Source organism: Helianthus annuus, chromosome 12 (assembly GCF_002127325.2).
Source record: "Helianthus annuus cultivar XRQ/B chromosome 12, HanXRQr2.0-SUNRISE, whole genome shotgun sequence".
NCBI classification, from domain to species: Eukaryota; Viridiplantae; Streptophyta; class Magnoliopsida; order Asterales; family Asteraceae; genus Helianthus; species Helianthus annuus.
Window position 1 is genome coordinate 619,837 of NC_035444.2, and position 25,360 is coordinate 645,196.

At 36.1% G+C, this 25,360-nt stretch overlaps 3 protein-coding genes across 8 annotated transcripts; 1 reads left to right on the top strand and 2 right to left on the bottom strand.

The window, feature by feature from the left end:
- Window positions 1-2,888: 2,888 nt before the first annotated feature.
- LOC110893667 (protein CTR9 homolog) lies at window positions 2,889-11,006 on the bottom strand. The gene is made up of 24 exons (XM_022140749.2): window positions 10,615-11,006; window positions 10,097-10,163; window positions 9,817-10,011; window positions 9,535-9,635; window positions 9,200-9,253; window positions 8,914-9,030; window positions 8,765-8,828; window positions 8,464-8,678; window positions 8,295-8,379; window positions 8,118-8,218; window positions 7,918-8,010; window positions 7,727-7,795; window positions 7,113-7,205; window positions 6,728-7,030; window positions 6,560-6,640; window positions 6,312-6,470; window positions 6,109-6,204; window positions 4,735-4,836; window positions 4,526-4,633; window positions 4,216-4,440; window positions 3,855-4,121; window positions 3,690-3,761; window positions 3,326-3,616; window positions 2,889-3,205 (listed from the first exon to the last, which is right to left on the bottom strand). The coding sequence occupies exons 1-24, from the start codon at window positions 10,753-10,755 to the stop codon at window positions 3,074-3,076; spliced, it is 3,231 nt and encodes a 1,076-aa protein (XP_021996441.1). The 5' UTR covers window positions 10,756-11,006; the 3' UTR covers window positions 2,889-3,073.
- A 1,063-nt stretch (window positions 11,007-12,069) lies between these two features.
- Window positions 12,070-15,333, bottom strand: LOC110893668 (vacuolar protein sorting-associated protein 28 homolog 2). Its single transcript, XM_022140750.2, has 2 exons — window positions 15,189-15,333; window positions 12,070-12,958 (listed from the first exon to the last, which is right to left on the bottom strand). Exon 2 carries the CDS (start codon window positions 12,933-12,935, stop codon window positions 12,309-12,311), a length of 627 nt encoding a protein of 208 aa, XP_021996442.1. The 5' UTR covers window positions 12,936-12,958; window positions 15,189-15,333; the 3' UTR covers window positions 12,070-12,308.
- A 3,623-nt stretch (window positions 15,334-18,956) lies between these two features.
- On the top strand, window positions 18,957-22,614 carry LOC110893669 (DNA-directed RNA polymerase III subunit RPC4). 6 transcript variants are annotated; one of them, XM_022140754.2, is made up of 11 exons: window positions 18,957-19,078; window positions 19,234-19,316; window positions 19,397-19,455; window positions 19,576-19,639; window positions 19,755-19,794; window positions 21,384-21,446; window positions 21,546-21,598; window positions 21,727-21,787; window positions 21,869-21,960; window positions 22,033-22,260; window positions 22,336-22,614. In XM_022140754.2, the coding sequence occupies exons 2-11, from the start codon at window positions 19,260-19,262 to the stop codon at window positions 22,483-22,485; spliced, it is 867 nt and encodes a 288-aa protein (XP_021996446.1). In that variant the 5' UTR covers window positions 18,957-19,078; window positions 19,234-19,259; the 3' UTR covers window positions 22,486-22,614. The 6 variants fall into 6 exon arrangements, with proteins under 6 accessions (XP_021996446.1, XP_021996445.1, XP_021996444.1 ...); XM_022140753.2 differs by having other exon boundaries at window positions 18,963-19,078; window positions 19,231-19,316; XM_022140752.2 differs by having other exon boundaries at window positions 18,968-19,147; window positions 19,231-19,316.
- The last annotated feature ends 2,746 nt before the right edge of the window (window positions 22,615-25,360 follow it).

Consider the following 25,360-nt stretch of genomic DNA (forward strand, 5'->3'; position numbering starts at 1 on the left):
CTTAGCACTAAATTTTTTTTTCCCGGGGGTGCGCCCGCCCACCCTAGGGAAGACTTAAGTCCGCCCCTGCTCTTAACAGACACACATGTATACATACAGACATATATATACATAAAGGGGCTCATCCCCCACCCCCTAGGTCCATCCCCTCCAAGCCGAGCCTACGTGGCGCCTACGTGGCAGCCCATCCCCTTCGGGATGAGGCTCTCCATACCCTTTAGTCTAAGAGGTTAAACTTCAGAAACCTAAACATATTGGACTTAACCATTTAGTACACAGTTGCAATGACAATGGGAGGAAGAGTGACATTCAAATTGAAATGAAAATCAATAATCATAAACGATGACAGGCCATTGGTGAAGATATTAGCATATTGAAAGGTTGATGGAACACTAAGAACGTAAAGATGAACCATTTTCACCTTTTCTCTAATAAAGTGAATGTCAGTCTTGATATATTTAGTGTGTTTATGTTGTACTTGGTCAGTAAACAAATAGATGACGTTGATATCCCAATAGACATTGGTGGCACTTAGAGGATCAAGATAATGAGTTATCACTCTAAAACACAATACCCAGATGTGGATCGACGAGTATTTGGACAAACTCCCCAATCAACATCGGAATAAGAGACAAGACGAGCAGTGGACAAGACATATGGTTGTAGCATATGACCTAAAGTGCCTTTAATGTAACATGTACACTTAAGAGCATAAAATTGTGATTCTCGTAGATGAAGCATATATAGATAAACCTATTGAAATGTACACAAGATGTGTGGTCGAGTGAACACTGAACATTAAGTATTGAAAGGAAACAACAAGGCTTCAATACATGGAGCAATCCTTAGTTGCAGTTGTAAGAGTGACGTTAGAATGAGTTTTAACTCGAGTAGAAGATGGTGATCTGTTGCAAAACACACTCATTTATCTATGTATTTTGTACATTATTTCGATCCTTTTTATGTGTATTTTTGTCATTTTATGTATGTCATTTTATGTTTTTTTTTGTCATCTTCTTGTCACTATGTGTCTTCTTCCAGAAGGTTCTAGAACGAACCTTCTGGATACCTGTGTGTGACGAGGACGCCAGCTTGGAGTGGTGTGGTCCCTTTGACATGTGTTCACATGTGATTTGGGATCATACCTCTTTAAAGGATGATCTTGCTAGAGAAAATATTATATATATATATAGTTACGACAAGATTTGAAAAAGAGTAAATTGCCAAAATCGTCCCTAAGGTTTGGGCATGTTTGTCATTTTCAACTAAAACAACTTTTTTATACAATATAGTCCTTCACTTTTGGGATTTTTTGCTATTTTCATCCAAACATCTAATTTATTTTATTTTTTCTATCAAACATTTGGATGAAAATGACAAAAAATCTCAAATCTCAGGGAAGATTTTAGCAAAAAAGTCAGACGTTTGAATAAAAATGGTAAAAAAATCCCAAAAATGAATGACTATATTATATAAAAAATTATTTTGTATGAAAATGACAAACATGTCAAACCTCGGGGATGATTTTGGAAATTTACTCTTTGAAAAATAAATGGAAATCTTAGAAAGTTATTTGCATGTTTGGTTTGGTAATGGTGGGGAGTTATTTGACAGAAACACGCGTGTGACAGAAAAAATGAGATAATAATAATATGAAGAGGAGAATCTTCATTTATTCATCGGCTTTAAACACTTGTACCGTACCTTTTCATTCAAACCAACTTCTGCTCTGCTCTGCTCTTCTGAACACATAGTAAGTGAGTGTGGGGCCCTGGCACTGAACACATCTGCTTCTGTCAGATCACTCACTCACTACCTTTAGATCCAAATGGGATCTCATGTCACCACGACACCGTTTCATGGTTCAACCATTACTAGTAACATTTGTATGTATGGGGGTATGTATGGACAACCTGAATAGTGGAGGGGGGTTTTGGAACTATTGCCTCACTCACATGGGTGCACAAGAGGTGTACTAATTTGGATGCACGTGATACAACATTTTGATGCTATCAGTCAGTCTGTCTGTATGTCTGACAAAAAGTAGCTCCATTCACTCTACATATTCTCTTACGTGTAGGCATGGGCTTCTTAACTATGACCTATGCTTAAATTCAAATGATTCCCTCAAACTTACTCTCTTTTGTCACCCAGCCTAAACTTTAAATGACTAATCAACACAATGTAAATAACTTTTGTTTTATACTCCATTTATCATCTGATATGAATCAAAACACACAACCATATCTAGTAAATCTTACAAAACAGTAAACCTGTTGATAGAGTCTGATCATCAGATATAGATAAACATTACCTCTATCATGTGATAACTGATATGAATTATAAATGTTATATATATTTGTCTTTTTATCTGAAAATTCAATTTAGGTACTCCAACAAACAATTCAGTTTCATGGTTTTCTATAAAAATATTTTATGGTTGGTGATCATCAACAAGATGACAAAACATGTTATAGTTCATGTGGCTCTAGGATAGGGTCCGTGACTAATGCATGCTGTTAGTCCCACTAAACATATAAAGAAAGTGGTCTAGTTATACATGTATACTAGGCTAAATTTATTTAAATAAAAAAAGAAGGTAATTTTGTGGTCCCAAATTGTATGTCCTGCTAACATAGTTAATGCAAAATGACTATAATATATACATTTCCTTACTGACACCACTCCAAAGACAGACAACATATTCAATGCATCACCAAACTTCATACATGATTTGTCTTTCTAGTACCTGCTAACTAATTATTATCTACACTCTTATTCTTTCTTCGTACATTACATATATGATTCCCTAAACAAGTTTTGGTAAACAATTGTCAATATAATCCAGATACGTATCTATTTTGAAATTGAAAGAATGGACCACATCATTTAGGACGTCTGTCGAGATAAGAAATTCATAGTAAATAATAATATCCAAGATGTTGAAATCATGGTACACAAGTAAAGGGGAATAAGAAGATATCTAACATGAACTTCACACTTAAATTAGCCGTTTATAACTACTACCTGCTAACAGTTGCACAAATACAATGTGTTACAAGTAAACAAGAAACTAATCTCCATCACTTAGTTGCATATCCACTGAGTTGTCTCTAACGGGACTAGAGTTAGGTGGCCTCTTTTCTGGCTCGTCCTCTTCAGATTCTGACCACCCTCGTATTCTTCTACCGGCAGAAGGTGCACCCTTCACCACAAAGAGTAGAACAAATATCAGCAACGTTTCTTACTGTGGTTAGTTCTTGATGTTATTATGTATTTATGTGTGTGTAACTGTGTATGAGAGAGAGAGAGAGTGAGAGATTACGGGGTCGTCATCTGCATCAGAATCTTCAAGGCCAGCAGCTGCAAGGAGATCCTGTGGGTCATCCTCATCATTATTGACCTGGTTATTGACTTGATTCTCTGGTTCATAATAATTTGTGTTGGCGTTATCGTCATCATACTCATCTTGATCATCCATGTGAGTTTCTGTTTTCTTGTCTCTCTTCCTCTTTTTGCTGCTACCTTTTCTTCTCCTTCTCTCACCTTGTCCACCCTCCTCGTCCCCGCTTTGACCCCTATCTTTCCGCTTTGACCCACTACTCTTCCAATGTTCCTGTCGCCACAAGTTCAAAATTAATATTCATAATTAGATAATAAGGTAGATGCAGGACTTGCAGATGACTAACCTTAATACGCTCCAGATGTTGTTCCTGTTGCATCACCTTCTTCAGCTCATCCTCTTGTTTACGTTTTTCTAACTGCGTTTTCGTTTTCAACACAAGTCATAAAAATATATAGACACAAAGAAGAATCATAAATTCAATAAAAAAAACATAGCTAATTTAACTGACCTTGACTTTCTTCTGTTCTTCAGCCAATCGACTCTCTTCCTCACGTATCGCCGCTTGGCGAGCAAGCTCTAGTCTATGTCTATTTTGTTGATCTTCCAGCTCAGCAGCATCACAGTGAACTTTTGCAGCCTCAAGCAAATGCTTGCAATATCCAACATGAGTTTCAATTTTCTTTTCATCAAATCCATGGAACTGTAGATTTGAAGCTGCTGATAATAAACTAAATACACGAACAGCGTTCTTAAGCTCGGCAACCGTTGCACGCACCTATAAAAAAAACATTTGAACCATTCCATGTGTTTGAACTATGTATACAAATAAATAAAATTAAGATTATTATTCTAAAAATTTAATCAGTCACCTCATCAACAGTTCGTTTTGTTTTTTGCAATGTTGATGCTGAGAATTTCTGCAGAGCGACACCAGTGTCGAATCTTAATGTGTAATTTGATGGTGCTAGATGAATGGCTTTCAATAAAGTCTTTTTACAGTCTTGCCACTGTTCCGCTTCATAATGCGTACGTGCTAGATACAGAAGAATTTGACTGTCTGTGTTGTAATAAAACTTGCGCAAGCAATTTTGATACTGCAAAAACGGATATATTTATTATCAAATTCTAAAGATAATAGGAAAAGAAAATGCAGGGCAACGCGTGTAGACTATAGAGTACCATTTTAATGGCCAATGAAAAATTGCCTTGAGCGAAATGAACATGTGCCAAATTTATCCACACATCTGGCATCTGGACAAATACACTTCCACTTGCAGCTTCTTGAACCTACGATTTTCAAAAAAAAAAAAATGAAAAGTTACAGATAATAACTAAGTAACTAACTGCTTTTGTCAGCTGCAAAGCATTCGTAAAAGACTTAAGCTAACCTGTGTAAAAAGCTCTTTTGCAATATCAAATTGACCTTTTTCAGCTAACACCACACCAGCACCATTGGCAGCATACATATTAGCTGGATGCTCTATCAAAACCTGAAAATTGATGTCACAATAATTTTTTTTTTTATAATTATATATCAGAACTTATGAGTAATGATCAACGTGAACTTTTGTTTAATCTCATGAAATGGGCATACTGCCCCATTTTAGCAAGCAACCTCATTTTAATTGACGTTACATGTAGATTACTGATATGGCACTGGTTGATGCCATGTGATCCGCTACACCAAATCATAGTTGTTAATAGTGGTCGCTACGCTTGCTATAGCGAATAGCGTAGTGAACATAGTTGTTAATGGCGAATAGCGACAAATAGCGATAAGGTACCTATATGCTACATAGCGAATAACGATAAATAGCGGGTGGCTATTTTATAAATAGCGATACACCAGAAAAGGAATTTTCAAAAATTTTATATGTATATTATATAAAATCCTGGTATATATGCTATTTTACATGTATATTTAACAAAGACCTAAAAATCCACCTATTTTATAGCTATATTTAATTGCTATTTATATTTAAAAAATAAATAAATAAATAAATAAAGTGTCGCTATTCTCGCTATCCATCGCTACAACCCAAATAGCGACACTGGACCTATACGCTACGTAGCGCGCTATAGCGATCGCTACGATCGCTATTGACAACAATGGTAGTGAAGTAGGAGCTTCACGCTATAAGGTGTTTAGCGCCTAAAAGTGATAAAATAGCGATAAGATAGGTTTTTTATTTTTCCTTTTTAATAAATACAAGTATATACTGAAAAAATAAGCGTATTTTAGGGTTTTATGTTACAGGATTGAAATAAGAAGTGTATATTCTTCGATATTTACCTATTTTTCTTCTAGTGTACCGCCATTTATAAGATAGTGCCCGCTATTTCATCGCTATCACTATGTAGCGTATAGATAGCATGTCGCTATTTACCGTGATTTGCTATTAACAACTATGCACCAGATTGCCACATATGCAACAAATGCTTATGTGAAGAAAAAAAAACTTATTACAATTTTGAAAGAAATCGTTTTTTTAATATTTGTTCTTAAATTTAATAAACGTCACATCAGACGCACATGTGACGTGACACATACTATAACACTAAAATGAAAAAATAAGATGCCATGTCAGCAACTTTTGGAAAATCGACAAAAAGATGACCTGCTACTTGTTGAACAAGCCACTCGCTGCTACAATTAGCAACAAAATGCAACTTGCTTGCTAAATTCATTATTAAAATGTAAGTTATTCTGTCTATTTAAAAGTCGGTTGCTAAAATCTGGAAAAAGTGCAAGGCTATCAAACCTTTGTGTATAATTCCTTTGCTTTTTCCAGATGCGTTGCTTCCAACTTAGGAGCTCTTTTCTCAGATCTGACTGCTGCAAAGTAGTTCCAGTTCCCCTATAATATCCAACGCACATTTAACAAGAATTATTAGTTTAAAACTCCGCACATAATTAAAGCTGTCATAAAACTAATTCAATATACGTTTCTGAAAAAAATGTTACCAAACAAAGAGTAGCATAAGAATCTTTTCCATTAGATGCATCTTTTGCTGCACGAAAGGTATCTTTCGCCTTGAGCCAGTCATCATTTTTAAGCTCCAAATCACCCAGCATGCATAATGCATCCGGATTTTTGTCATCTACTTGCAGTGCATCATGGATCTACAGTAAAAAAATTCACATTGTTGACATTTAGACACAAAAAGAAGGAAAATAAATGTAAACACAGATGTTAAGAAAAGGTTAAGAACCAGTTCAATGCTTAACGGAACATTATTCCGTGATTTAGCAATAGCAGCAAGCCTTAAGTAAGCATCTACATACTCCGGAAACTGAGGCTCAAACAAAAAGGAAAAGGAACAGCATTTAGATATTAAAAAAAATGAAATAACAGCAGACTAATGCTCTCATAAAATTACCTTAAACAAGATCAAACGGTACAATAAGCTAGCAGTCTCAGTTTTATGCAACTGCTCAAACAGTCTAGCAAGGTTGGACAATGTTGTAATCTTATCCCATGGTAGATCCACCGAAATACCATCTTTCTCAAGATTATGAAACAATTGCATATCCTTGTATTTTCGGGCAGCTAAACTGGAATCAATCGGTTGATATAATGTGTTTCTAATAGGATCACCAATAGAGTCAGATTGTGGTTCAGTGTCCATTAATTTGAGCCATATTCCATCACCAAGAGCCTCTTTAAAAGTTTGTAGGGCAAGCTGATATAAAAAAAACACAAAGAATATTTCAAATACACGTACTTAAAATAAACTTGATATAGATGAACATATAGAAATGAACCTCAAATTCTCCTCTTTCAAAATGAAGTACACCAATATTGTTGAGAAGCTCGATTGATACTTCTTCATTTGCCTTTTTTAAAAGGTTGCGTGCCTATCAGAAGACATGAGAATATCAAGGATGAAGGACACGATAAACGATATTAGCATTTATCTAACAAAGGCTTATTCATTCTGAAAAGCAGGTGATTTATGCACACAAACATTTTTTACGTCATATAGAACCATAGTTGTTAATAGCGAACAGCGAAAAATAGCGACCGCTATTTTATATATAGCGATACACTAGAAAAAGAATTTTGAAATTTTTTATGTATATTATATAAAAAAAACGATGGTATATATGCTATTTTACATGTATATTTAACAAAAAACTATAAATCCAGCTATTTTATAGCTATATCTAATTGCTATTTACATCAAAAAAAATTAACGGTCGCTATTCACGCTATGACCCAAATAGCAACACTTGGTCGCTTCGCTACATAGCGCGCTATAGCGGTCGCTATAGCCGCTATTGACAACTATGTACAGAACAGCTGTAATTTAAATTTGGATAATTTTACCCTTATATGATTATAAATAAATAAAATAAATCGAATATTATATTCTTACAGTTTTAAATGCATCCAAAGCAGCTCCAGAGTCGGTTGCAATCAACAATTCTCCAAGGTCGAGAAAGGCCTGCACCTCAGTCGAAACAAATGAGAAAGTGCAAGTATGAAGTAACATAGCCTCAGAATCATGTGCTATTTTATACATAAAGGTTCATCAAAATTATAACGGTATGTAAATAGTAACCTAACCTCAGGATCTCGCGGATCAATTCTGGTGGCTTTTTTCAGAGCTTCATGAGCCTTGGTAGTCTGGTTAAGCTGAAGATAAATGTGAGCAACAGCCTGCATCAAACAAGTCCAAATGGACCAAATTCAGTCACTGTAATGTTGTAAAAAGCGGGAAATTGTGTAGAATTTAAGGCAAACTCGCTACGAATTCCGTCACTTGCCTTCAATGTCTCGCAATTCTCAGGATAAACTTCCAAGACTTTCTCGAAATTTGATAGAGAGCTCTTAAAATCCCCCAATTTTAGTTGTACTTGTCCGAGACCTGTTTGGCAAAAGGATCATCGTATCATAGTAACCTATAAAGTAAATAAATAACTTTGTGAGATTAATCAACAAACCGTAGAAAGGTAAAATGAACTCTTGTGGCTTATTGATTTCCTTTACAGATGCCATGTAGTACAGTCCAGCTTTTTCATAATCACCCTGCAAATAAGACATTTTACAGACACTAATTAGAAAATGTGTTGCTTTATGACATGTACAAATATCATGAAATGTAAATGGCACCTTGCTATGATATGACCGTGCGAGGTTATAATAAGAATGTGCCCTTGTTGAGCCATGAGTAGTTGCAGCAAGAGCCGTTTCAGTCAACTGCTCAACTAGAAAATGTTGACCAGTGAAAAAGAAATGATTTGCCAGATAATTTAGCGCCGTTGCACAGTACGGATAGATATCAAAGGCTCTTCGCATCTTTTCCATTGCCCCCCTAATACCATAAGCTACAACCAACAAGATGACAATAAACAAAAATAAATTAAAAATAAACAAGTAGATTAAATTTACTGCATAACAAGATAAGACCAACCTTCATTGGATTGTAAATCCATAATTCCAAGTGCCACAAGTGCCTCGACATTTTCTGGATCTAACTGCAGTCAATAAGTACCGGACATAATTAGACATTAAAAGCAGATGTCTATTGAACAATACTATTTATTTTTTAGGATGACTTGCCTGCAACACGCGCTCAAATGCTTGTTTGGCCCTATCAAACTGGCCTAATTTGTAGCGACAGAGACCTATGCCAAGCCGTACAGCTGCAGGACATCCAGGATACACTTGCAGGACCCTCTTTAAAAAGGGATCGCAAAATTAGAATAATATAATAGAAACCTAGTGGGACACAGGGGTGCAAAAAATTGACATATGAATTATATTAAGTTTAACGTTTGTCAATCTCCAAAAGGATTATACAATCTACAGAATCAAAATGACAAAGCATGCAAGAAAGTACAAGAACCTTGTACATCTCCAAAGAACTCGAGTATTTCCCACGGTTGAACTCAACACAAGCCTGCATTAACCAAGCTATGTGATCAGTTTATAACTACCAAAACATTAAATAGGCATTTGACACTTCTCAGTCACACTTAAAACAATTATCGAAATTTGTCATTATGAAAAAACTAAGAATTTGACTCGCCATAAAATTCTCAATACAGTGTTTCTTTCTATAATGACAACTCACACAGACCCCGGACCTTCATATAGCTTTGTATTTCCTTTTACAATACAACTCAATGGACAAAACCGGCATCCAACTTAATAAAAAAGAGTAATTCAATAGAAATATACCTGACCAAGAAGAGCAGGAATATTATCTCGGTCTCCATCTAATACAATCTTGAATGCAGCAAAAGCCTGATCCACGTCGCCCTTTGCTAGTAAAAGTTGTCCTGTAGCCAAACATATATGATAACTATAATTTTTATGGGACCCAGTGAAGTAGTACATATATAATAACCTAATTGGTCTGCTTAGATTAACAAGAAGAGCAATCTAGGACAATATTCCCACTTAAAAATTTGTTCACACCTTTATGGTTCTGTACCAAAAAAAAAAAGCTTAATATGTTACCTTTGCCAATCCAAGTAGAAGGCTCATGCATATCAATTCTAGAAGCTTTGTTGTAGTATTGAGTTGCCAATATAAAATGTTCTTCCTTTTCTCTTTGTTTTGTCTCAATTTTCCCAAGGTAGCTATAATAGGCCCCCAGTGCATTTAAGATGGCGATTCTTTCATATCTAACATCTGCATAATACTCATCAATCTCTGCAAAGCAAACAAGTCAGAACAACACCATTCCAAAGATCAACAAAAAGTTGAAGTAATAGAACAGTAATGTAACGTTCCGTACCAGGGCTGGATCCTTCTTCCAGAATTTGGCGGAACTGTTCGATCTTTCCCTGTTTAAAATACTCCCTCTGCGCCAAACCGAAATATTAAAATAACCACCAAACAACCGGTAAGATGCAAATTCACACAAGTCATTATGTCTACCTAATATTTGTATCCTAATTTCCTACATGAATCACTTTCTTAAGAAAAACATGTGTTTATGTAATTCTGGAGCTCATCAGGAGAATTTTATTTTTAGTGTAATGTAAAATCGAAAAACCCTAATAAGTTAAGAATTCTAAACCTACCTACCCAAATTATAAGGTTTCACACAACTTATTAGGTTTTTTTTCAATTTCACATTACAGTGAAAATAAAAACTTATTCTCTTAAACTAGAGCCACATGAAAGTTTGACCTAACCATGAAAATTCCATCTAGGGCCATCATGGCATAACAACCATAGCTAGCAACATCATATAATCATTGAATCCTCTTAGCAGATTACATTAGATGTAAGTAGAGAATGGAAACTAACCGCGATAATGAGCCAAAGATCGAGAGGAGCTTGTTCGGCTTTGAGAATGTCGAGAATATCAGTCGCATCTCGAGGAAGCTGGTCCAAAGCGACTCGTACTTCCTCCTCGGAGTTTTGAACCGGAATATAAACGCAGGCCATTAACTCATAAACTAGGGTTTGGCCTTTCGCCGGCGTCTGATTGCTCGTCGGAATTTCTTTTCAGGATCTAACAATGATATTATTTTCAAAAGATTACGATCGTTTTAAAGGATGATGGGTCTCTTATACGAGCGAGGGTTAAAAGGAGTCTTGTAAATTTTGTTAGATAGTTTTTTAATCCAAGTTTAAACTAGATAAGGTTTACTAATAGAAGGAAACAGTACGCTAATTTATTTTTCTCGAACGGCAACAGTACGCTAATTATTTGGTACAATTCTAAATAATTGGTATGTCAAACGTCCAAAGTATTGGTTTCTGTTGTGTTGGTTCGGATGATTCACCGGGTTGTTTTTTGGTGGAATCTTCGTTTCGAAGCTGATTGGGGTTGTGTTGCGAGTGGTGTGAGATTAGGATTGGGATTTGGTTGTGTTTCGAGTACCCAATCACTTTGAAACGACATTTCTCATCCACCCAAACCATATTGTTCTTATTGTATGAAGTTGAGTAGTCATTGGTATGATCTATGGTGAAGTTATTTCCAACAAAGCTAGTTGCAAAGAGTATAAAACTACTAACATTGTCTATGCGTTGCAGCAGAAATTCAGTCAGTATTGGTTTGGTTCATTATGGTACCGGCACTCACTATGGTAACCGAAAGAGAAACCTAAAAACTAAAGTCATGATATGTAAAAAAATGACACTTGTTTTACATCGATCAAAAACTATAATATCGGTACTAGTACAGTTTAGCACTCGTGTAAATTAAAATCATGATACGTGGATGCGTTTGATTTTTTTTCTCGATATTCCCATCGCCAATAGTTAGTTTTTTTTTTCTTTATTTTTTTTGCCTCTGACACCCATAGCTCACTCCGAGCCCCACCCTACGCCCCCCTTGACGCCACGTGTGCCAATGTTAACGCTAGTCGCTCTGTTGACGTGACAGGGGCGTGGCCCCGTTAACCCCCACAACATATGAACTATGGGAACAAAGTGAAGACAAATTTTATTTTACAATTATATTGAATTTTCACTATTTTGCTTCAAAAGTGAAAATACTATGCTTTCATTATAAAACAATAATGAGATATCTAACAAACATTTAGGTCATTTCATATGTTTCATCCACATCTACAATAATTTAAATTTAAATTTAATATATATAGAGGAAAAATAACTTGTTTGCATCTATCTCTTCACACATAAAAATCAGTTCAAACTAAAAAGTAGTTTCGCTTCTAGAAAAGCAAGAAAGTGTATGACATCTTCCATAAGAAAATTATATAATGATTCACTTACTTAGGGAAGAGATACTAACTAATTTGGGTTTTATTGTTAATGTAAATTTATCATATATGCCGCTTATACAAATGCAATCACAACTATACCCATAAACTTAACAATTTACAAAAAGAAAAGCCCAAACATCCCCCCTATATCAATCAAGACTTCACAGGCAACAAAACAATATTTCAAACACAGACTCAAGTGAAATCGGTTGAGGTTTAAAAACTGTGATCATTTTTCTTCTTCTTAAAGATTACATGCCAGAATCATGCACTTGTCGGTAATGCAGCCATAAATGAGTTATAAGACGATTCCAGGTCAAAATGAAGCTGCCTAGCCTGCTGCTCGGTCAACTCATCCGCAGCCCCCATCTTCGCTAACCGTCCAATCCACTCCTTCATCTTAGTCTTTCCTTCAAAATCCGGAGGTAAAATCGACAGTTTGTTTAGCGAACCTGACAGATCAGAAAGCAAAGGGAAAACTTGATCAACTGCAGTCATGTTCAGCTTCAAAGAATCCATTGCAGTAATGAAATTTTGCACGCATTCCGCCACAATCGCCGCAGAGTTCACCCCAGAGGCTGCGGCAGCTGCCCTGTGCTCCACTGTAGCAGGCACACCAGAGATTATCAGGCGGTTCATTGCCGCCGGGCAGTCCATTTTGTAAGTATCATGAAACCTTTCGATACTGGGGACAACATCTTTTAGTGTTGATGATAAAGTCTTAAAATGTGCTATGAGTTTCTGACACTCGAGTTCATAATCAGCTGATGGAATAATATCTCGAACATACGCTTTTTCGAGCTTTTCTGTAGCCTTGATGATGGCATACAGCTCAGCAAAATTATCGTACATCTCCCTCTCACGTTTGTCATTCCATAGTTTGACTTCCATCGGTTAGATGTGTTTTAGTCAACCTAAAACATGCAGACACAAGTCATGATGTCAATTTACCACCAGATTTTGCTTAATAAAGTAACGTTAATGTATCTGTACTAATAAAGCACCAACGGAATAATCTAAAGCAACCAACAAACATGAAGTTAATACATAGCAGCATTTGAAGAACCATCTGAATATAGATATATTTCAAACTAAAATTCTCTATTAACCATAATAAGTTTGCTTGGTTCCGAAATGCGCGCATCAGGAGTGCATAATGCGCAATGCGTTGATGAGCTCGCATCAGGTGATGCAATGCGCTGCGATTACATGATGCGCTCCAAAGATAATGAGCTCGCATGATGCGCCCTGATCTTTTTTCGGTCAATTCTTCCTGATAACAGTATGGGCGGGCCGTAGGCTTAAATCTAATTTCTTGTGAAGCTCTAGTTTATAGCCTCAGTTAAATATATGAGGTTACTTGAACAGAGTATTACTTACACTATAAAAACTATGAGTGACAGAATTGGGAGGTTGGGTTTATGGGTTCCGGTCAAACCCATCATTTCAAAAAAGGGTCGGGTCAAGTTGAACTACTGACGTTTTTTCATTTCTTTTAAATTTTATAATAGCCCATGTAATTATAACCATAGTTATTAAAGGCGCAAGGCGCACTCAGGGCGATTTGTTGGGCCCGGGGCTTTATTTGTGCCTAGGCGCTCGCTTTAATAACTATGACATGAACCATAGTTATTAAAGGTGTGAGGCGCACTCAGGGAGATTTGTTGGGCCCGGGGCTTTATTTGCGCCTAGGCGCGCCTGGGCGCTCGCTTTAATAACTATGATTATAACAACCATTGTTTATCACAAAAAAGATACAGGTGGCAACAAAAAGATTCAAAGTATAGATTCTAGGCTTTAACCCCAACACGAATCCTATTAACTTAAACCAAAAAAAAGCTATTTATATAGCACAGAACCAACAAAGTTGCAAATTTTCATGCCGTAAAGGCAAAACAAAACAAAATTGTAAAAAATAAATAAATAAATAAGCCACTGGTATACGATAACGTAATCGTTCATCACAAACAAATAAAGCAATCGGTTATCACAGAACAAAACAAGATCTAACTTGAATAAAGCAACATGTTAGGACTATGCATTTTCATGTTCAAAATAGTAAATTTACTTCAACCCACTGTCGTATACACTCATACTACAAAGTAAAGAAATCAAATGTTGGAGCACGACAAGGATATTAGTCAAAATAAAAGCAAAAGGGAAAGGGAAAGTCGTGGAGTAATAATATGTCAATATTCAATTATGGTATTCCGTGGTAGATCTAGAAAATACTTATAGGGGCAACGTCTCATATAAAAGGGGTAACGAAATCGAAAAAACATCAAATTTTTCCAAAATTTACACTACCGCTGGAGCGTCAAGGGGTAGCGGGGGCTACCCCTAGTAACATGCTCGGTCTGCCCCTAATGGTATTCCCTTTCAAGGAAAAAAAATAAGTTGGCTTTTATGCTATGCAAACATCATAGAAAACATGAATGAGGTATGTCTTCTTTTAATCTGGCTTTGTTTTCCTTAAAAAATTCTATAAATTCTATCTTCACTAATGACGCCCACATGTATACCTAGCAAAAAGGGTGCAAGGCGAAGTGGGCGGGGTAACTGGCCAAAACGGGTTCGGGTCATGACGGATCGTTTCAAAGATGGTCCTTTTGGTTCGGGTAAGAACCAGCTTTAAAAAGTAACGGGTACGGTCAAAACAAGCAGTTTTATAAAATAAAGAATATTATAAATCTGTTTCTATACCAAAATGGTGAACTCTAAAGAAGCTAACTATAAGTATAATAGAATGATATAATGATAATCAGTTTGCTTTTACCAAACACTGAATCATGCATCTGTTGTATGAACAAGATGTGTTGCATCAGGATTCAAAATGCAGTAAATAGTTGGAACAACAAGCAATCAAAATCAACTTGTAGAGTCTACACACAATTTACCTAAAAGGGTGTGCAAGAAAAGCTCCTAATGTACGAAAGAACTAATTGAAATCAATATTAGAATGTCAATAACATTCATGGAAGAGTAGAGTTATGAAAAAAGCATTAAATCATAATCAAGAATAATCAATTTACACAAACTCTGAATCATATCATAATCAAGAATCAAGGAAAAAACTTCCGATATTAACAAAGAACCCTAGATCAACGATGAAACACAGGGTGTGTGAGAACTGAGAAGACTTACGTAGAGGATAAACAACACACTTCCCCTGAAAACTCAGTTGGTCTTTCCGATATGACACAGAAAGTAATATTGTGATGTCGTCCTCCAAATTCTCTCTCGAACTAGGATTTTTACAGATTTATTGGAAGAATATCTAAATGAATATAGGGGGTGTTTGGCCTAGTTTTTTTAACAAAGCTTATAGCTTTTTTAGCTTTTTTTTACAAAATAAGCTTAATTTTGTGTTTGGTTTAGCTTTTTAAACTTATGCTTATTAGCTTATATAAGCTAATTTTAAGAAGCATACTTGAAGATGGTTTTTTAGCTTATTTTGAAAAAGCTTCTTTGTGTAAGGGTAAATGATATAAAAAAAGCTATAAGCTAATCCAAACACTTAAACAAGGCTTATCAAATGATAGAAAATAAGCTACAAGCTACTTAAAAATATAAGCATAAGCCAAAAAATAAAAGCTAGGCCATTTTTCGCATGTGGGTCCAAAAAGGTTTCATCGTTGCCGTTTTAGTCCACTTGGTTAACTTCATCCATTTTCTTTGTTAACGAGAAGCGCAATTCGGTCATTTTATATGTAAATATGTAATTTTGTGAACTTAAATACTATGAAGAAAGTTTTAAGGACTAAACAAAACTTAAATAACAAAAATAAAAGAAGATTAATACTAGAAGTTCTATACAAAAGTTTTCATATTAAAAGTGTTACAAAATTTTTCATAGCACTAAATTAACTTCAAAATGGAAGACTGTGAGATTGTTTGTGAAGTTGAAAAGATTTGAATGAAGTTTTGGCTATTAGAGACTAAGGGTAAATATGTTATTTATTATGATTTGTATTTTAGCACTTATAACAAACTTATAAATTATTGAATATGCTAATGACAAAGAATTTTGTCATGCAAATCAATGACATGACAAACTTCCATTGAAATTTTAATTTATTGAGTAAATTTCAAATTTCGTCCTTTATGTATGTCTAAAATATCAAAGTATATCCTTTGTCTTTAATATCTTCAAGAAACATACTTAATGTTTGAAAAACTATTCAGGTTATGTCCTTTACCCAAAACCTGGTTTGTTTTCCCAGTTAACTCAGGTCATGTGAGAGGCACATGAGGGTATATTGGTCATTTTACCTAAATGGGTCCGAAACACAATATTAAACATAAAAAAACTCAGATCCGATCCAACAAACATGTCTGTGTGCGAATTAGGTCAAAATTATCCCCACAAACTCTCAATCATCATCTTCTTCTTCTTAGCTCTCAAGCCCTCCATAGCCACACCTCACCCTAATTGTCTTGATTCTCCACCAAATCAAACCGATTTTGAATGATTTTTCACAAAGAACAGGATTCTAACCTTCGTTTGATCCGATTCGCACCCGATTGCAATAAATCAGAACATTGTGTGAAGAACCCTAATTTCCAAATTTGGGGTTTTTCGTTTTGGAGTGAAGTTTGTTGAATCTGAAGCATATTCTAGCATATCTAAACATAAAATGTACGTTTTATTCATTATTTTGCTAGTGTGTTGAAGGTAAGTGGTTATTTGTATGAGACATGAAGGACACTTGAATCTCTATATGCGAAACTGAGATTGTGAAGCATGTTATTGTGGTTTGTTGCAATCGTTGAACCGGCGTCGTCGAGAACTGGCCGGAACGGCGGTGTTGCAATCGTTGAACGTTGTGGAATCTTCGTTCAAGTTGCAGTGGTGTACGGAGCTATGGCAGTGGGTTTAGATCCAACAACTGGCGGAGCTATGACGGGGCGGTGGGCGGATCTGTGTCGACAAGGAAGCTGTGGCGGTGGTGTACGGAGCTATGGCAGTGGGTTTAGATCCGTTCGTCTCTTGGTTGGGGCTCGATTTTAGATCCGTTGATGTTGCAGGTGGTTCAGAACCATGACCGTGACGGTGGAGGTCGTGATGGTGTTGGTTTGATCAGAGGTGGATGGTGGCGATGGTGGGTTGGTGGCGGTGGTGGGTTGGTGGCGGTGGTGGGGTGGTGGTGGTGGTTCTAGAGGGAGAAAGAATGTGAAGAGAGAAGAGAGAAGACAAATCTTCTGATTATATCAAGTATATATACATATATAATTTTAAAATTATTTTATTATGTATATAAAATAATTTTATTAAAAAACAATAAATAAAATAATTTTATTTAGGTAAAATGACCAATATACCCTCATGTGCCTCTCACATGACCTGACTTAACTGGGAAAACAAACCAGGTTTTGGGTAAAGGACATAACCTGAATGGTTTTTCAAACATTAAGTATGTTTCTTGAAGATATTAAAGACAAAGGACATGATTTGATATTTTAGACATACATAAAGGACGAAATTTGAAATTTACTCTAATTTATTTGACAAGTTAAATGTTCTGAAAACCAACTTCTGTTTTGTACACACGGGCATGCCTATATCAATGTCACTAGCTTTTGTATTTTGAAAAATATTTGAAATTGAGTATTCAAAACATCCTCCTATTACTACTTGAAATGATGCATCATAATTTTGTAACATCAAAGTTAGACAGTTGATGACTATTTTAATGCTTGTAAATAAACCAAACATTATGTGGAAATTTCATATGTGGAAATTTCATATGTGTTTATTTAATAAGCGAACGAATACGAACATGATTATTTTGTTCATTTGAATAACAAAGGACATGAACACTTGTCCCATTTCTTCATTTATGTTCGTAAACATCTGTTTGTTTAAATTTGACTATGTTTGTTCATTTAAGTTCGACGATTTATTTTCCTTATATATTCATTTGGTTTACTGATCCTATTATCTGTGTCTAGTTTTATTATAAATATCAGGCCCTTTGCCCATCATCGGTTAGGCCCATTCCATAAGCGTCTTATCAATTAGCCCATAAAACATTTAACATTTGGAATCGGTGATTAGGTCAACCGGCAACCGCACAGTCAAATTGTTCGTGATTTGAAGGCTAATCTTGTTCTAGTTTTGGTTAGTTCGCATCCTTTTTCTCACAACTTGGTGTTCTTTTTTGTCATATATTTGGTGGAATAACCACATCACCATACGATGACTTGATTTGTTAATGTTTCTTAAACCCATTTTCATTAGAATAATCACTTGTCATTAGATGTTATGTGTCTTTGAACCGTAATTTTTATAGATTAATTGATTCTAGCTATATTCGTTTATATTGCTAAATTCGTTCAATATGTTCATTTAGTTACGTTCGTTCAATATGCTCATGTAGTTATGTTCGTCCAATTATACTATTAACGATTGAACAAACATAAATTAACACAAACACATCCATTTTTCTTATAAACGAAGATAAAAAGAAGAGTAAATTGCCATTTTAGTCCCTGAGGTTTGGTCCAAATTGTCATTTTAATCCAAATAGTTTTTTTTTCTCATATGGGTCCCTAACTTTTCAATTTTCTTGCCATTTTGATCACATTGCCTAATTCAGTCTAAAAATCTAGTTATAACCAGGGGTATTTTTGGCATAACTGCTGTGTAGTGATAACCAGGGGCAGTTTACAACATAATTTATAAACCTCATAATAATTTAATGCCAAAAATACCCCTGATTATAACCTGGTTTTTAGACTAAGTTAGGCAATGTGATCAAAATGGCAAGAAAAAAGAAAAGTCAGGGTCCTAGAGAAGAAAAAAAAACTATTTGGACTAAAATGGCAATTTGGGCAAAAAATCAAGGACTAAAATGGCAATTTACTCTAAAAAAAAAGGGAAAAAAAAGAAAAAAAAAAAACCCCCTCTCTTTCAATTGTTCCAGTTCGATAGATTGTTTGGAAAAATATATATACGAACATGTAGTCTCAAAGATACCCTCTCCTCGCCGCCACCACCGATCACCTCCGTCATCTCAGTTCGCCGGCACTCGGTATCTAACTATCTATCACCTTCACGACCTCTGTAATATTCATATTCATATTCTTCTTCATCCCCTAAAGTAAGACTTATAAATAATATCACCAAGTGAATACTCTCATTCAGACAGATTAAGTTTCCATTAATTGTTTCTTCATTCATTAGTAGGAATCAGTTGAAGCCTTTGTTTGCCAATGGTGATGGATGAGAAGAATGGCAATTGTGATTCAAAACCAAAACCTCAAAGAAAGGTCTCTTTTTTTATATATTATTAGGCTTTTATTTTATTAAACTGCAAACGAATAACGATTACATAATCGTTGATTTTCAGATGAAGTTTATGCCAAAAGCACCACCTCGCAGAGACCAGAAGCTAGTTTTGCCCAAACCGTGAGTTTTTATTTACAATTGCTGTATTCGAAAACCTATGTTTTTGTATGATGTTTATTGTTGTAAATAGTTAGAAAAAAGCCTCATTTAATTTTTAAGTAAATTGTTTTGTGTGTTTAGGGAGAAGGTTGAGGATACTGAAGTGGATGATATTAAGGAGCAAGAATTGTTGAGGCGTTTCAATGTACGTCTTTTTTTTTTTAAATAAAAAGTGTGTTTTTAGTATTTATTTGTTCTTCTGTGGTACAAAAGTTGCCATTCATTGATAACAAGTTATTGTTTCTGTTGTTGGTTTGCAGGAAGCTTCTAAAAGGCCGAAATTCAAACCTGAAATTAAGCGTAACGTCCTTTTTTCTTCTTCTTTGGCACTTTCTCAACTTTATTTCCCTCTCAGTTTTGGTGTTTAGCTTCTAAGCAAGTTACAGGCAAACACTTGTATAATTAAACATATAGGTTCTTCCATTACGAATCATATGCACTCATGCACATAACACAAAAAAGACTGCATGAAAAAGGAAATTTTTTTTCAGGACTAGGTGGTTAGAAGAAACAAGAGTGAATCTAGGTGGGCAATCCACTTGTGAGCGAAAATGGCCTGATCAGAAAAAATCTGCAACTTCTGCACTGTCCCTTAAAGCCGCTGTTTTGAATCACAACGTTCATTAAGATCACTGTTTGGGATCAATATATTCTTAAAGCTGCTGATTTGATCAACAATCTATGTGATCCGTCATCGGCTTCAATTCATCTGAAATTATCTCCTTATGTTCTTCAGTATGTTCTTCAATTTCAACCGCTTGTTCCCCAATGTTGTTGCTCATATCGTTGACAGTTATCTCGTTGAGTTGTTCTGTAACCCTAATTTCGTCATTTTCGACGTCCTTGCTGTGTCGTGTTCTGTGACCTTCTTCTTCATCATCGTCATCTTCTCTGTCGTTTCCAGAGCAATGCCGTTGCCACCGTGAGTCGATCAGTTGTTGAGAGTACAAGTGTCGTGGCGGTTTATTCTGGTGTGGATTGAAAATAGCGACCAGAGTGTGTTTCGTCCTCTTTTGTCACACGATTCCCGTTGAGGCTCGTACACACCGGCGTAGATTGATATAAACCGGCGGAGATCGACCAGTGTGATCCTTTTAAGCAGTCTTCAAGGTAGTTGTTCGTTTCAGCAATCTTCAAATAAGATTGTTATCTTGTTCAGCGATCGTCAAATAAGATTGTTATCTCGTTCAGCGATCTTCAAATAAGATTGTTATCTTGTTCGTTTCAGCAATCTTCAAATAAGATTGTTATGAAGGCTGTCATGATAATCAGTGACTTTTAATAAGATGGTGATCCCAATCAGCGGCCTTAAGGAAGACCACTATCAGAAACAGCGACTTTAAAGGGACATTGTAGGTTGCCTATAAACATCATGGAAGACCGCTGAATGGAACAGCAACTTACTTAGATTCACACCTAGAATCACTCCATTTTCCTCTAAAATTTTGATATTGTCTGTGCAAACATGCATCTTTTGTATTGTATCAAGGGTTGCTTAACAAATCGAAGCTTATGCATTGTGACGAATTACTTCCTATTATATGTTATTCACTTCTTCGACTAGGTAATTTAGGGTGTCTTCAATCTACTTGAGCGATCTCTCAATCATTTTGTGAATTTTAAATATTGAACAACCATGAATACCTCTGCTTCTACGTTTTCAATATACTTACGGACTGTTTGGGATTTTGCTAATTAAAACTGCTTATCTGATTGTTTGGGAGTGAAATAAGTTGTTTTGATTAAACAGTTTAAAGTCCCCTGTTACAAATTAGTTATTTAGAAAGGCAATAACTAGTGTTAATAAGCAATAATTCCAAACGACCCCATAGTTTGCCCTTTATGACATATCAAGTCTAATATCGTCTCTCTATGTACCATGATCACAGCCTCAGTCCCACAGAAACAGGTTTCATCATTCAACTTTGGCCCGACTGGTCCCAAATCCGAAGGTAACTAATTCATTCCTCTAACATGTTATCGCTTAATCTAGTTTTCAATAATTGCACACATTTCTTAATTTCACGTTCACCAAACATGTATTTATCCAGGTGGTGATGCTGCCACCTCAAGCATGGGGACTAAGGAATACAAAGAGCCATGGGTAGGTGAATTATCGCTAATTTGCTCAACTATTTCCATTTCAAAAGAGTATTCATAGCCCATATTAAAAACATGTAATTACCAACTCCCCCTTCTTATAATTGTTTTCTATTTTATATCATAATTCAGGATTATTACAAATACTATCCTGTTACTCTGCCTGTAAGGATGCCATACGCAGGAAATCCAGGTATGGTTCCTCTTTATTGCATTTTTTTAATCGGTTATTCAACTTACAGTAATATATTATTATTTCTTGCAACACCGGTAGAGCTTCTGGATGAAGAAGAATTCAAGGAGGATTCAGAAACCAATGCTTACAACGAGTCCTCTTCAATGGCAGCCAAAGAACTCGGTTTAATGGTCAGTTAATTTAGCTTATGAGCTTTATTTATCTCAAACTAGGTTGTAAACTAGATTGTTGTAACTTGACAGGAGGAAGACATCGAAAAGAAATTGATTTTCATCCAACTGCCAACAACATTGCCTGTACCGAAGCAATCTGTGGAGACAAACGGTGAGGGGAGCTCAAAGCCATCGAAAGATAAAGAGCCATTATCAAAAGGTTCCAATTTGAAAGAACTTCCTGCAGGCTTAATGGGTAAAATGTTGGTGTATAAGAGTGGTGCTGTAAAGCTGAAATTAGGCGACCATCTGTATGATGTGAGTACTGAACAAAAGTCTTGGAAGAAACTATTTTTGTTTGAATACGATATTTATAGCGTAAATCTGATGCAGGTTTCTGGAGGTCTAGATTGTAGTTTCGCGCAGGATGTCGTTGCCATTGATACCGAAGAGAAAAGTTGTTGCAATGTTGGAGTCCTGAATAAGCGTGCCATTATTACCCCGGATATCGACTCCATCCTAGACAAGATTAAAGACTTGTGATTTTTATTTATTTTTGCTATATATTTGTTCTTTTACATGATGAAATTTTGATGCGGACTTTGAGATTTATTACTTCTTTTTATGAATTGACCAACGTTTAATTATTTAATTCAACAGTGTATTCATTCATACGTTAGCTGTTAGCGCGTTTAATTCAAATCATTGGTACGTAATGGGTATCGTTTAAGTTTTATGGGTCATGGTATGTAATGGGTATCGTTTAAGTTTGTTTCTCTTTCAGTGTTTATCGGTATTCTAAGTTGTGGGTCGGTTGTAATTTGTTTGGCTATTTAAAGCCCTTTTCGTTTTAACGAAAAAGATAACTTGTGACGGCAATATACAAGTGTTTTGTTTGCTCTTGATCCAACATATGGTATTAGAGCTCCGGTTATGAATCAGTTCGTTTCTAGAAGCAATTCACTTGTCGAGTTCCCTTTTTCTCTCATGCCAAACCCCAACTCAAACAATCCCTTAACCCCACTGCCAAGGCGAGGGTTATGAATTCTGTAGTTCCTCTTGGAGTGAGCTTTGGGGATAGATTATACCGCTTTGGGTCGGGTTGTTTGGTGTGCGTTTTAACTGGGATGGTGCAGGGTCATAGTATGTTTGGTTACTGTTTATGTTTTCGCGTGTCTTAACTGGGATGGTGCAGAGACAGAGTTTGTTTGGTTACTGTTTATTAGGCGGTGTGGTATATTCTCTATTTTTTCCCGGCTTACCTCTGATCTGACATATGAGGTCTTGGTTCGGAATTTGCTGTCATCTTGAGGGGTGGGGGCTTGGGTTCTTTTTTTGGGGTGAGTACCAACTCCGCAACAGGGTGGGGATCGGCATTGTGTGTGTATTTACCTGCGTTCTGAGTCATTACCGTGTGTTGGTTGCGTCGATTCGTAAACATGGTAGATTAGGAGGCTCTGGTGCTCATCCTGTCCAAGGTAACAATGAGCTGGATTCTCAGTTGGCTGCTGGCTTTGTGGTACAAGGATGCTGCATGCATGTCTGAAGATTCTATGCGACCGATTGTGATGAATGCTTTGTTGGGTTCAAGTAATCCTATGTTTCAGATTCAAAGGCTACACGGTATGGTGATGGTCCTCCCTTGGAGTATGGTTCGCCACGTAAGCGCCACGTAGGATGGGACAAAGAGGATGGAGGTATGAAAATGGGAGGATGGACCTTATATTGTATGTATAGGTATGTGAGAGAGGGGGAGGGGTGGTTTTTGTCATTTTATGGATCGGCTCCAACGTCCAGAAGAGGACGCCAAGGACGAAGACTGGGGGGGGGGGTGTGGTGTTTGGTCCGGCGACGTTCCAGGACGGTGGAGGACGAACCTCCATACCGTCCAGCCTTATAACCATTGCTACATCTTTCATTCGATCGTGATGTTTTTCACACAAACAATGGAATGGAATGGAATGTTCTCTCAGATCATTCCAGGTTTCTGTTTGCTCGGATGGAACTTTGTAATCTCAGTTGTTTAATCAATGTTGTTGCTTTTATTTAACTAAAATATGCCACTGTTGTTGCTTAAGTCCATGTTTTTGGGCCACATTTCAACTTTGTAGTCAAGTTGACATATAATAATACGAAATGTTATACATAGATTAGGAATGATTTTGAGTGGGTTCCCCTCGCGGGCACACCACCATCAACCCTTCTTTAAGTGGGGTGATTGAATTGAAGCGGGGAGTAGTCACGGTGCAAGGGAAGATGAGAGAGAGAGGGGGTTAATGATGGGTCATTGAGCGTCACTCTCTTCCAACCAATCACATATTTATCTTTTTTTTAGAAAAAAAATGTTTGGGTGGAGCACCCCTTATGTTGAGTGCAAGAGGAGAGTTGACATTGCATGAGATGATTGACTGTGTGAAAAGTATGTCACTCCCCACGAGTGAGAACCACCCCTTACACCCTTATGTTTGTTACGTGTCCTCATCACCTGCTTTGAAACAATGCTAATCAACCCGCACCTAATTCAACCTTTAAATTAAGTTCGGATCTCTAGGGAATTTGTTATCGTTAAATGTGATGGACATATGCCTACTTGTCAATGTTTATAAATCTGGTAAAGACTATTGAATTTACTTTTTATTTATTTATGTTAAACGACCTCTCAAAGTTTTAACCCTCACCATTTTAGTAAGAAGTCGTCTTTACTACCATGAGGACACCCCCTTTGAGTGCTTATTGAATTTACTTGTTTTTTTATTTTTGAATGGCGTGTGGTTAAAATGTCGCTAACCGGGTTAGTAGTTACTATGCTAGTATCACCAAGTTAGTATTAAAACCCTCCTTGCCTGGATTTGAACCCAAGACCTCCAAGAGAAGCAGCTTCTCACCTCCTCTTGACCACTAGGCCAATAGATCGTTGGTTAACTTTAGTACTTGGTAAAGATAAAAGTAATGGTAGTAATATAATTATCTAAATAAAAGATAAAAAGAAATAGATGATAGCAAAAAAAGAAAAACGTATATATATTAAAAAGTGAATTAAAGATGATATTTTGAAATAGAGATAAGTATATCCATACCCAAATTGCAATCAATCGGCTTCCTTGTAACAATTCAGTGCATATTCTTCTCCCAAAGTCTTCAAATAAAACACAATATCTCATTTTCATGAAAGGTTCTTTTGATTGTCACCAGCTATGAAAACCCAAAAAAAAAACTATTATTCTGTATAATGCAAAATCCAAATTCACAAGAATATTCAGATCAAGTATAACGTCAAATACCCCGAAAAGTATTTGGGAATTAAACAAAAAAAAAAAAAAACAAATCATTTTCCAATATTAGGATGATCAAACTGAGATTCCATTTAGTGGTCCTACTTAGTCGATTAGGTTTCTTCAATTATTGTACGTAAACATGT